Source organism: Hemitrygon akajei, chromosome 23 (assembly GCF_048418815.1).
Source record: "Hemitrygon akajei chromosome 23, sHemAka1.3, whole genome shotgun sequence".
NCBI classification, from domain to species: Eukaryota; Metazoa; Chordata; class Chondrichthyes; order Myliobatiformes; family Dasyatidae; genus Hemitrygon; species Hemitrygon akajei.
The window spans coordinates 22,522,037-22,534,585 of NC_133146.1; the positions used below are offsets into that span (position 1 = coordinate 22,522,037).

General features: G+C 41.1%; 1 protein-coding gene across 1 annotated transcript in view; it reads right to left on the reverse strand.

The window, feature by feature from the left end:
* Window positions 1-1,761: 1,761 nt before the first annotated feature.
* Window positions 1,762-12,549, reverse strand: part of pkd2l1 (polycystic kidney disease 2-like 1) — a 90,998-nt gene continuing 80,210 nt past the window's right edge. The window contains exon 15 of the mRNA XM_073027200.1: window positions 1,762-9,741. Within this exon, the coding sequence (XP_072883301.1) occupies window positions 9,709-9,741 (33 nt within the window). The 3' untranslated portion in view covers window positions 1,762-9,708. The remainder of the gene's footprint in view (window positions 9,742-12,549) is intronic.

Consider the following 12,549-nt stretch of genomic DNA (forward strand, 5'->3'; position numbering starts at 1 on the left):
TATTTGTTTGCAAAGGACTTAATGGTTGAGACTGGAGTACAGAACGGAATCACAGGATAGTTTTCAGTTTGTAATCCTCCTCGAGCTCGCGAGTCTTCTTCCACAGGTCTGCTAAATTTAAACAATCTCCCTCAAAAGATAATTGACAGGTCAATTTTTTTGAACTACACTCCTGAATTGTAGAATTCTATACCTGAAACAGTAAGGGATGTAGACTCTATTGACACTTTTAAACACCAGCTCAAAACCTATTTATTTAACTTTCCTTTTAACTAACACCTTTTTGTCTTTTACCTTCATGTTTATTTTATTTTTGTTTTATTTTTGTTTGCACTTTATCCCATGGTAAAGCAGTTTGAGCTACATCATCTGTATGAAAAGTGCTCTATAAATAAGTTAGTTATTGTCTAATTTACCCTTTGTTATCTGTGCTTTCAGATTCACTGTATAATCATTTGATAAGCAAGTATTTTCCCAGCTTTCACTTTGACCACCTCCTTCCCACCACATTTTGACCTGTCACGTTCAAAGTTTGAAGTAAATTTATTATCAAAGTACATGTATGTCACCGTATACGAACCCCAGGATCATGTTCTTGCGGGCACGCTCAGTAAATCCAAGAAACATAATAGAATCGGTGAAAGACCAAACATGGTGGCCAAACAAACAAATGTGCCAATACAAAAGGGAAAAGAAATCATAATAATAAATAAATAAGCAATACATATCAAGAACATGAGATGAAGAGTCTTTGAAAGTGAGTCTGTAGCTTGTGGTTCAGTGATGGGGCAAATGAAGTAATCACCACTGGTTCAAGAGCCTGATGGTTGAGGGGTAATAACAGTTCCTGAATTGGTGGTGAGAATTCTGAGGCTCCTGTACCTTCTTCCTGATGGAAACACCAAGAAGAGTGCATGACCTGGGTGGTGGGGATCCTTGATGATGGATGCTGCTTTCGTGTGACAGCGTTCCATGTAAATGTGCGGAATGTTGGGATGGACTGGGTTGTATCCACCGCATGTTGTAGGACTTTCCATTCAAGGACATTGGTGTTTCCATACCGGGCCATGATGCAAACAGTCAATATACTCTCCAGTACACGTCTATAGAAGTTTGTCAAAGTTTTAGATGTCATGCCTTTGCAAACTTCTAAGGCAGTGGAGGCACTTCCGTGCCTTCTTCGCAATTGTACTTATGTGCTGGGTTCAAGACAGGTCCTCTGAAATGATAACACCAAGGAATTTAAAGATGCTGACTCTCTCCACCTCTGATCTCCTGATGAGTTCTGGCTCACGAATCTTCAGTTTCCTCATCCTGAAGTCAATGATCAGCTCCTTGGTCTTGCTGACTTTGAGTAAGAGGTTGCTGCTGTGGCACAACTCAGCCAGATTTTCAATCTCCCTCCTACATGCTGATTTGTCACCACCTCTGATTCAGCCAATGACAGTGGTGTCATCAGCAAACCTAAAGATGGCATTGGAGCTGTGCTTAGCCACACAGTCATAAGTGTAAAAGTGTGTAGAGCAGGGGACTAAACACACAGCCTTGTGGTGCACCTGTGCGGATGGAGGAGGAGATGCTGTTGCCAATTCGAACTGACTGGGATCAGCAAGTTAGGAAATTGAGGATCAAATTGCACAGGGAGGTATTGAGGCCAAGGTTTTGAAATTTATTCTTTAGTTTTGAGGGGATGGTAGTATTGAATGCTGAACTGTAGTCGATAAAGAGCATCCTGATACATCCATTTTTGCTCTCCAGATGTTCCAGGGTTGACTGAAGAGCCAATGAGATGGCATTGGCAGTGGACCTGTGAATCTAAGTCACTTCTCAGGCAAGAGTCGATATGTTTCATCACCAACCTCTCAAAACACTTCGTCACTGTGTATGCAAGTGCTCCTGGGCAATAGTCATTAAAGCAGGTTGCCACATTCTTCTAAGGCACTGGTATAATTGAAGCCTGCTTGAAGCAGGTGCGTACCTGATGCACCATCAATAACTCACGCCGAGACTTAGGAAGTGAGATATCAGCTTTTATTGACTGAAGAACAACACTACATCCTGGGAAAATGAGGGAGAGCAGCAGGCCACAGTCGCCTTTATACAGGGGTCTGTGGGAGGAGCCACAGGGGCAGTCAGCAGGGTCTGTGGGAGGAGCCACAGGAGCAGTTAGACAGGTATATCTAGTTCACCACAGTACCACAAACTGCCGAAGAGAGAGGTTAAAGCTATCGGTGAACATTCCAGCCAGTTGATCAGCATGGGTCTTGACTACTTGGCCAGGTACCCCATCTGGGCCGAATCTTTTCCGTGGGTTCACCCTCATGAAGGATGCTTTCTGGTCAGCCTGAAGAGATTGGAATCACAGGGTCTTCAGGGGCTGTGGGAGTTCGTGAAGGTTCCTCCATGTTTTGATGGTCAAAGTATGCACAGAAGTCTCTGACCTCATCTGGGAGCAATGTCCTGTTGTCACCTTTGTCACTTGACTTCACTTTGTAAGAGACGATAATATTCATGCCCTGTCACAACTGTTGAGCATCCTCCATTGATTCAAGTTTCATCCAGAATTGCCGCTTCACCCGTGAGATGGCTTTCCGGAGATCTGTTGTATTTTACTTGGTTGCCAGTCCTGAATGTCTCTGATCTGGCCCTCAGCAGATTTTGGATTTTGTGGTTCATCCAGTGCTTCTGGATGGGGAGGACTCTGAATGATTTTGTGGGCACATACTCATCTATAGCTGTTTATATAAAGTCTGTGACAACTGTGTGTTGATTTAGATCCACTGATAAGTCCTTGACTTCGGCACAGTCCACCAACGCGAAGCAATCCTGTAGCCGCTCCTTTGCCTCCCATGACCACCTTTTTGTTGTCCTAGTCTCTGGAGCCTTGCTCTTTAGCCTCTGCCAGTAGCAGGTAGGAGAAGGACAGTCAAGTGATCAGATTTCCCAAAGTGTGGTCTAGGCCGGGAATGGTAGGCATTCCTTATTGCAGTATAGCGGTGGTCTAACGTGCTGGGACCTCTGGTGCTACAGGTTATATGTTGATGTTAATTGGTCAGGGTTTTCTTCAAACCAGCCTGACTGAAATCCCTGACTATGGTTTGAAATACGTTAGGGTGGACTGCTTCTTGTTTGGTGACGGCAGCATGCTGCATCTCGTGCCTGATTACAGTCAGCAGATGGTGGCCTGTTCCTTGTGGTCAGGATCACAGAGAAGAACTCTCTTGGTGATTAAAATGGTCATTAGGTGTTCCAGTGCTGGTGAACACGAGTACGATTGAACTGCCACATTGGAGAATCACAGAGGGTTTATTATGAAACGCACCCCCCCCCCCACCTTTTGCCCTTTCCAAATCAGCATTTTGAGCAGTTTAGTCCATCCTGTGGATCAAGAGCCTTCCCTTGCCCTCTCCACTTCACTCGTCATTGGAACTTATTTTTGGAGTGCTGCTATTGCCCCAAACACACATAGGCTGGACTCCTGACACACATATGAGACTCAGTAGCACAAAATGAGTTGCTAATGTTTTCAGGTGCAGAACTTCCACTGATTAATGTGGGAATGCAATAGGCGTTGACTCGTCTTGATTAATAACCCAGCATAGGCCACTGTGGAAAGACGGTCCATTATGCAGTTTAAAATATTAGATTTGTGAATAAAAGTAAATTAACATGGAATTGCTTATACGCGTTTATTAAAATTTACACTTAAGTCAGTTATGCAATTCACTCAGAACAAGCATCAAATCTAACACATGCAAGTACGTACATTAGATATTTTGCAGTCAAAGTACTTTATGATTGACACGACATTCCTAGTGAATCGTGTACCAAGGGGATCTATTGCACTTCATTTCACAATTGACAGGGACAATGAAGGGAAAGCTCTCAATCTAAACACATCTGGAATGCCTCACACTTGCTTCCCTCCGGTTCTGGTTGTCAATCACCCATTTCAGAAATATACAAAAGAAGGAAAAAGAACTCTGACGATACTCTGTATGTTACTATCTACAGAGAAAGCGGCATTGATATGAGTATATGAAGCATATAAGTAATTCCTAAGTTAATAGAGATTAGGGATCTACAGTATATTTCAGCAAAGTTCCATCATTTTTCTACCATTGTACATTCGTAGATTCCTCTGCTTTTTGTTTCATTATTTTTCAATTGTTTTTATTTCTGGGATTCTGTATTTTTCATCATTGTGAAACTTGTAAACACCACAATTCCATGCTTAATAGAATCCAGGATGATATATTTTATTCACACTAGTCTCCTGCAATTTGGACTCCCAGGTATACTCTAATCCAGGACGAGGAGAAGCTTGAATTTAGGACCACGGAAGTTACTATCATCTCTCACTGGCAGAGCCTGGGATCATGTTCATTCAGGAATATAGGGATCCAGGTCAATCCAGTCAAGAACTATAGAGAATATGCATTGATCCACCAACTTTTATGATATAAGATTATAAGACCATAAATCAATAGAGCAGAATTAGGCCATTTGGCCCATTGAGTCTGATCTGCTATCCCATCATGGCTGATTTATTATCCCTCTCAACCCCAATTTCCTGCCTTTGTAACCTTTGACACCCTATCTAATCAAGAACTTGTCAGCCTCCACTTTAAATGTACTCAATGACTTGGCCTCCACAGCTGCCTGTGGCAATGAATTCTACAGATTTACTAACCTTTAGCTAAAGAAACTTCTCCTCATCTCTTTTGCAAATTGACGTCCCTCTCATCTGAGGCTTCCACTTAATCTGTGTATCATCCATAAACTTGGCCACAAAGTCATCAATTCCGTCAACTAAATCATTCACACATAATGTGAAAAGAAGTAGACCCAACATCGGCCCCTGCAAGACACCACTAGTCACCGTAAGATATTAAGATCCCCAAGCACTTACAGTTTTTAACACAGTCCCAGTCCTTATGACCAAAGTGAATGAATCCAGGCTGTATTTGAAATCTGCTTAACAAATATACTGCCATGTGAGTTAGCTAGTGGGTCTTTTAATAACACGGCAATTAATGTTGAGAACATGAAAGGGATATGAGTCATGTATATATATATTTATGTACTTTAAGAGTGAGAAGTTATACATTTAACTCTGGTTAGACTACACTTGCAGTATAGTGTTCAGTTCTGTTTGTCTCATTGTAGGAATGACGTGGAAGCTTTAGAGAGGGTGCAGAAGAGACTTATCAAGATGCTTCATGGATTAGAGAGCATGTCTTATCAATGTAGGTTGAACCAAGCTAGGGCTTTCCTCTTTGGAGTGAAAGAGGATGAAAGGTGACTTGATAGAGGTGTATAAGATAATAGGAGACATAGCCTGAGTGGACAGAGACTTTTTCCCAGGCTAATACAAGAGGACATACTTTTAAGGGGATCAGAGGAAAATACGAGTGTTGACGGAGGTAAGTCTTTACACTGAGAGTGGTGAGGCATGGAATGGCTGCCAGGGTGATGGTAGAGGCAGATACTGTACATTAGAGGCATTTAAGAGATTCTTAGATAGATAGATAAATGAAAGAAAAATTGAGGGTTATGTAGGAGAGAAGTGTTAGATCTTGGAGCAGGTTAAAATGTCAGCACAACACCATGGGCCAAAGGACCTGTACTGTGCTGTACTGTTCTAAGTCAATGTTCAAACACAACTACTCTATGTGCAGTTATTGAATACCCACAATATTGTTTCCAATATTACCCATTGAGGCATGATCATCAAAAGCCAGCAATGGAGAAGCAGCTCTGTATATTTTTCAGTCTATGTGTTTCCGTTACAATGAACAAATCGAGAAATCTCACAAACTCTGCAAAATGATGTGCACAAGTCTATCTCCATCATTATTCTAGCTGTAGCAGATCCAGGGTGAAGCTTTTGCATAAACACCACTTGTAACTGTTCAGACAGTTTTAGATTTTGTGATCCTGGATTTGCTCTCTGAATTTTAAAAATGCTACAAGTAAATATCACAATCTAACAAAGACATTGAATGAGCACTAAGACCATAAATTCAACAGCAACGTTTCTATTTGTTTGAAACAACAGATATGTTTTAGCTTGTGTTAATTACCCTTCACACACTAAAATGTTTCATAATCAATGAATTACCTATAGATATTACAGAGGAAAATGAAGGAGGGAAGTGTCAGATCTTTCATTATAGTACTAGAGTCACGCTAACATCAAACCATAAAAATGACGACCTAACCTGTTTCAATGTTGTTGGCCAGAGGGAGAGTTCCCTACTCTGTTCATAATGCTTTGAGGTAGCCCCATGGTATCAGATTTAAGTGTTCCAGTCTTGGACTGGAACTCGAAGCCACAGCTTTAATCAGCATCAGGAACAGAAACAGAACTTTAAGATAAGGGACATACTTGGCTTCCCACAGGAAAGAGGTGCTGGTGCAACAGTTTCCAATTTTGCCAATTTGGTCAGGCTAACGATGTTGGTAACCAGTAGAACCACAGAAGTGTGCATGCATTAGGAATTTGATAAGGACATTGCCACTCTGAATGTAGACACTATGGTGTGAATTAGTAAGTGCACTGCCGGCTAGGAGTAAATTAGCAATCCAAGCAATACCCACCCTTTATAAAGACAGTTGCTGGAAGACAGGAGATTATAGTCTAGTTAGTCCTAATTCTTATTGTTGGAAGAACACTAGAGTCTATGTTTAAAATGATGAAAGATTCTGAATGCTTTCTTTTCATCAGAGAGGGTCAACATAGGCTTGCCAAGGGTAGATTACGTCCAATGGACCTGCCTGATTGAACTTTTCGAAGAGGTGGTCAACATAGATTTTATTCATATGGACCTTCTGAAAGTATTTGATAAAGTCTCTTGTTGCAGACAGCCAGCTAAAGCCAAATCTCACAGAATTGGAGACAAATCAGTGAACTAGCTAGGAAACTGGCTGAGCAGAGAGAATGAAGAACTGGCACTCAAATCTGTGGAACTGCAGCTCCTTACAATTAATTACAAGTGACTAGGGTGAGAGGATATAAATCCATTTGTCCAAGTTTGCCAATGACTTAGAGAAATAAAAGTAGTGTAGGAGAGTGTTACTGAGCTGCACAAAGGTGAGTAATTGACTTCAATTAATTAATAGAAGGATTGGAGAAGTTTAAAACAAAAAATTAACCGAAAGGGGAATGGACATGGAAATCCATGTCATATTGAAAAGGTTGGGTGAGAACTTGAAGAGCTGTAACCAGCAGGGCGAAGTGAGCCAGGAAAAAAGAATTAACGTTAAATCCATTTTTGGTTGGCATGGTCAAAGTGGGCTGAATGGCCTTTTCCTGTGCTCTATGATTCTATTAGTAGAATCATCATAGGGCAAAGGTGCAACAAGTGATTTGACAAATGTCAAAGTATATGTTAACATAAAATTAATGGAGTATTGTAAATGGTGAAAAACTAGCAAAGTAAAGGCCCAAAGATATTTGGACTTCATGTACAAAGAACTTCAAACTGTTCATGGCTAGGCAAAGAAACAAATGCGATAACCCTTCTCCTTCTCAGATTTACTTCAAAGGTTAGACATTAATGCTCCTGAGAAACAAAACTCTAGTTAAACCATGTTTTCAGCAGTGCCAACAGCTCCTGGTGTTTCATCTCTGAAAGGAACTAATGGATGGAAGTTTTCTAGGTATGAGAGAGTGAAAGAGGATGGGCCTCCACTGGTTAGTGAGCTTTTGGGAGTGAAGTTGGGAAGGAGACAGCATGCAGAAGGCAGCAGAAATTTGGAACTCACTTTCCACAAATAATTGATGCTGCGTTAACTGTTAACTTAATCTGTGAGATTTTTAATAATGAAGGATATTACAGAATCAGGGAAAATGTGAAATATGGAAAAGGCTCGAGAGGCTGACAATCTTACACTCATCCCTAAGTTTGGTCTCAGTATGGAAGATAACTGAGTAAATGTTTTTCCAGTTAACATGAAGATTTACAGATATTATTGGGAAATGGATTAAAACGCTTCTCTTAATGATTTCTCAAAGTTTTAAGTATTTACGTATTCACTAATTTTTATTGAGAGAATTAGTTGGCTCAGCAAGGGCATGTTTGGTAGAGAATGTAGAATGTACTCTTACAGAAGGAATAATAATTGAAATACAAGATAATAATGTAAAACGGAGAGTTCAAAGACCAACCTTTAAGAAATCAAAGGTCAAGACGTTCATAGAACCAAAATACCCCAACTCTACTCTTTCTGTAGCACGAGGGGTCTCAGTATGTCACTGAGGGTTTCAACTCTTTGAGGGGTTTATGCCTCTTGAATAAATTAAGATAAGCCCCAGCGGCAGTGTAGGCTATTTTACTTCTTCAGGGAAGTGGAATGTTTAACTCGAGATTACGCCGATGCTGGAAATTCAGAGCAACACAATAAGTTGCTGGGGGGATCTCAGCAGGTCAGGCAGCATCTATGGAGGGCAATAAACAGTCAATGTTTCATCCCAAGACCCTTCATCAGGACATGTGAAATGTTTGGCTGGCTAAAAAGAACTGTGGAGAACTTCCTTTTCGCCATCTATTTCCACATGGTTCCCAGTCTCACTACACAACCCTCGTGTATCTCTTTATCACTCACGGCACTTGAAATTATTTTATGGAGGCCAGTATGCTGACATGAATGGCATTTAGGATCAGGCAGAGAGAGACCCTGCAGCCAAAACTATATAAGATTTACTGAGCTTTGAGAAATCTGGAGTCAAGTCGTGGGTAGGTTAGACCTTTGAGCTTAAAGCAAGAGCTGTAATGCAGAATCCTCAGTTCTACACTTGTGGTGAGTGATTAGCCAGAATGCCTAAGACACCAGGTGGGGTAACAGAAGCGATGGACTCTGGAAGCAGTTTGTGTAAATTGAGTTTGGGAGTACTCAGACAGAACGTTTTGTGAGTTTGAGAACACTTCAGAAAGAGGAATTATGTAAAGGCGGGCTCATTTTCAGTCTGGGTAAACAAAAAGAAGGTCATTGATTCGTTCTTAGGGAGAAACAAGGGAGTTTTGAGATACGGACCTTCGGTATACGCATTGACAGCTAGTGTGCAGTGACTTCAAGCCAGTTGGGCAATTGAGTTAGCAACTGGCATTCAGAGTATTGGACAAGAAATGATATCTTGGGATTGGTAAGGCAGGGGCCAAAGATGGTTGAGCACATTTTGGATTTTGAATGATATTACATTTTTGAACCAGATTATTCGTCATTGATTTAAGCTGCATGTATTCAGTAAAATTATATCCGTAGTACCCAACAGCCACATCAACAATAGTTTAAAACCAGGGGAAGTGGCCCTTATAGATCCATCTTCCTCAAAGTGTAATTAGAATATTATTTTAATTAACTGTGTATATGCTAGCATTTAGAAATAATTTACATTTCTCCTTTTCTCTGTTTGAAGCACAACAAAATGATAAATTTTGAGAAACCCAATAATCAAAAATCAGCTGTTATTTTACGGTGTTTACAGCTGGCACTACACATTGTTACAGGAGTCCAATGGAGTCTTTACAGAATTTTTTGTTTCTGAAGGTGAGCATTAGAATGACATTGCTGCTTATTCTTTAAGGTGAAGAATATGAGGACTGGTCAGGGCAAGGTAGGTTGTGACCAGGGTGAGTCTCCTCTATGAGTTCAGTGTGGAGCCAGGCTGGAGTCCCACATCTTCTGCCTTCTCTTTCTTGAATGTTACAGGTTCTCCATTGGATCACGTTTTTCATTCTTGAGGAAGCAATTTAAAGCAAACTGTTAGTCTTATGCAGCCAAATCCATGATATGCATTTGAAAATAATTCATTATAGGCTCATTGAACACTATAGTACAGAAACAAGCCCTTCGACCCAACTAGTCAATACCGAACTATTAATCTGTTCAGCCCCATCAAACTGCCCATCAGACCCCTCCCATCCATGTACCTATCCAAATTTCCCCTAAATGTTGAAATTGAACCTGCATCCATCACTTGCGCTGGCAGCTCAGTCCACCCTCTCATCACCCTCTGAGTGAAGAGGTTTCCCCTCATGTTCCTCTTAAATATTTCTCCTTTCACCTTTAACCCAAGACCTCTAGTTCTAGCACCCAACCTCAGTGGGAAAAGCCTGTTTACATTTACCCTATCTATACCCCTCATAATTTAGTATATCTCTATCAAATCTCCGCTCTTTCTCCTACCTTCTAGGGAATACAGTCCTAACCTATTCAACCTTTCCCTATGTCAAGTCTTCAAGTCCCTGCAACATCCTTATAAATTTACACTTCACTCTTTTAAACTTATTGATATCTTTCCCTTAGGCAGGTGACCAGAAATGCACACAATACTCCAAACAAGCCCTCACCAAGGTCTTATACAACTTCAGCATTGTATCTCAATTCCTGTACTCAATACATTGATTTATGAAGGCCAATGTGCCAAAAGCTTTCTTTACAACCCTATCTACCTGTGACACCGCTTTCAAGGAGTTATAGATTTGCACTCCCAGATCCTTCTGTTGCATGGCACTGCTCAGTGCCTTGCTGCTCACTGGTTTGTGTCCCAAAGAGCAACACCTCATACCTGTCCACATTAAAACCCATCTGCTATTTTTAAGCCTATTTTTCCAACTGATCCAGATCCCACTGCAAGCTTTGATTCCCTTCCTCACTGTTCCCTACACCTCCAATCTTGGTATCATCTGCAAACTTGCTGATCCAGTGTGTTACATCATCATCCAGACAACTGATATAAATGACAAACAATAATGGACCCAGCACCAACCCCTGTGGCACACCCCTAGTCAAATGCCTAAAGTCAGATCTACTACCACTTTCTGGCTTCTCCCGTGAAGACAATGTCTACTCCAGTTTACTAATTCATCATGAATGCCAAGTGGCTTCTTGACCAACCTCCTATGTGGGATCATCTCAAAGACCTTGATAAAGTCCATGTAGACAGCATCCACTGCCTTGCCTTCATCAACTTTACTGGTAACTTCCTTGAAAAGCTCTATAAGATTGATGAGACAAGACCTGGTGCACACAAAGTCATGTTGACTATCCTTAATCAGTCCCTGTCAATCCAAATACTCATATATCCAGTCCTTTAGAATATCTTCCAATAACTTACCCACTCCTGATGTTTGGCTTGCTGGTCTATAATTTCCCAACTTATTCCTAAATGACAGAACAACATGTTTTTTAAAGTCTTTCTTAACACCAAAAACAGATGCTCTGGCATCTGTTGCTAAAGGATGTTATTCTGAAATTAAATTATTGAGATGGAATAACTTAACCCCTCTATAGGTGGTCATGTCATGCTCTCTCAGCAGGGAGGAACGAGGTCAATTTTGCCATTGTTGCTTCGTTGCTCAGTACGTTCTGCTTAGTTTTGATTTATGTTGTTCTGCCAAACATGCTATATTGGCACTGAAATGCATGGTGACACTTGCAAACTGCCTCCAAAACACTCTTGGGTGTGCTGGTTGTTACGCAAACATTGCGTTTCACTGTATGGTTCGATGTATATTTTATAAATAAATCTGAATCTGAATATTCTCATCCTCACCACAAAATCCACTCATCAAACCAACCCAATACCAACTTCCATTACAGCTATTTCCTTGTACAAGATGGTATAAAGATGATGCAGCACAAAGCTGAAACCTCCTAATGTCGATACGCTCAGCCATACAATCAAGTTGGGGTCTGTTCATTGCCCAAACCTTCTGGTCAACATAAGGCCCTGTGATTGGGCATGATGGCAAGTACAGTCTTTAGCCACAAGGTCATTAGGTAAAGCCAGTGAAACTACTCCTGCAATTGTAGACTACTTCAGACCATCAAATTTTGAATCACAGATCTGTAGACAAGAAAAAAAATCAAAGACTAAGCAAGCTAGGGCATTTCTCTTTGGAGCTTAGGAGAAGGAGAGGTGACTTGATAGAGGTGTACAAGATGATAAAGAGAGCGTGCAGGCAGTGGTGGGATTTGAACCCTGATCTTACTGCTGGTGCTGCAATAGCATTGCACTGGTCGCTGCATTACTGTGCTGCCCCAATAAAAATAAAAGCAAGCATAGGAACAATTCTACACCCTAATCCAACAGCGATTCAATAATGTTTATGAGGTTTTTAGATTGGGACAGGGATGCGCAGAGAATGGAGGGATGCGGTCATTGTGTTGGCAGAAGGGAAGAGAGTAATTGGACACATTCGTCTGGTGCAACATAGCAGGCCGAAGGCCCTGTTCCTGTGCTGTACTGTCTTGTGTTCCAAATGCTGATCAATCGATCGACTTCTGCCAGATTGTCTGTAGCTCCAAATTCCAACATTGCATTTTCTGGAGTCCCCTTTGGAGACTCCTGCTGGTACGATCGTCTCATCATCTACCTTGTCACATTCCCTTGGGATTTATCTGTTTCAATAAGGTCATCCCTCAAAGACATGGACATCTATAAGGTCCAAATGTATGAAGAGTGTTTCATGGGTCTGGGCTTGTAAAAGAATGAGGTGGGATCTTATTGAAATCTACCAAATATTGATAGAATGACATGGA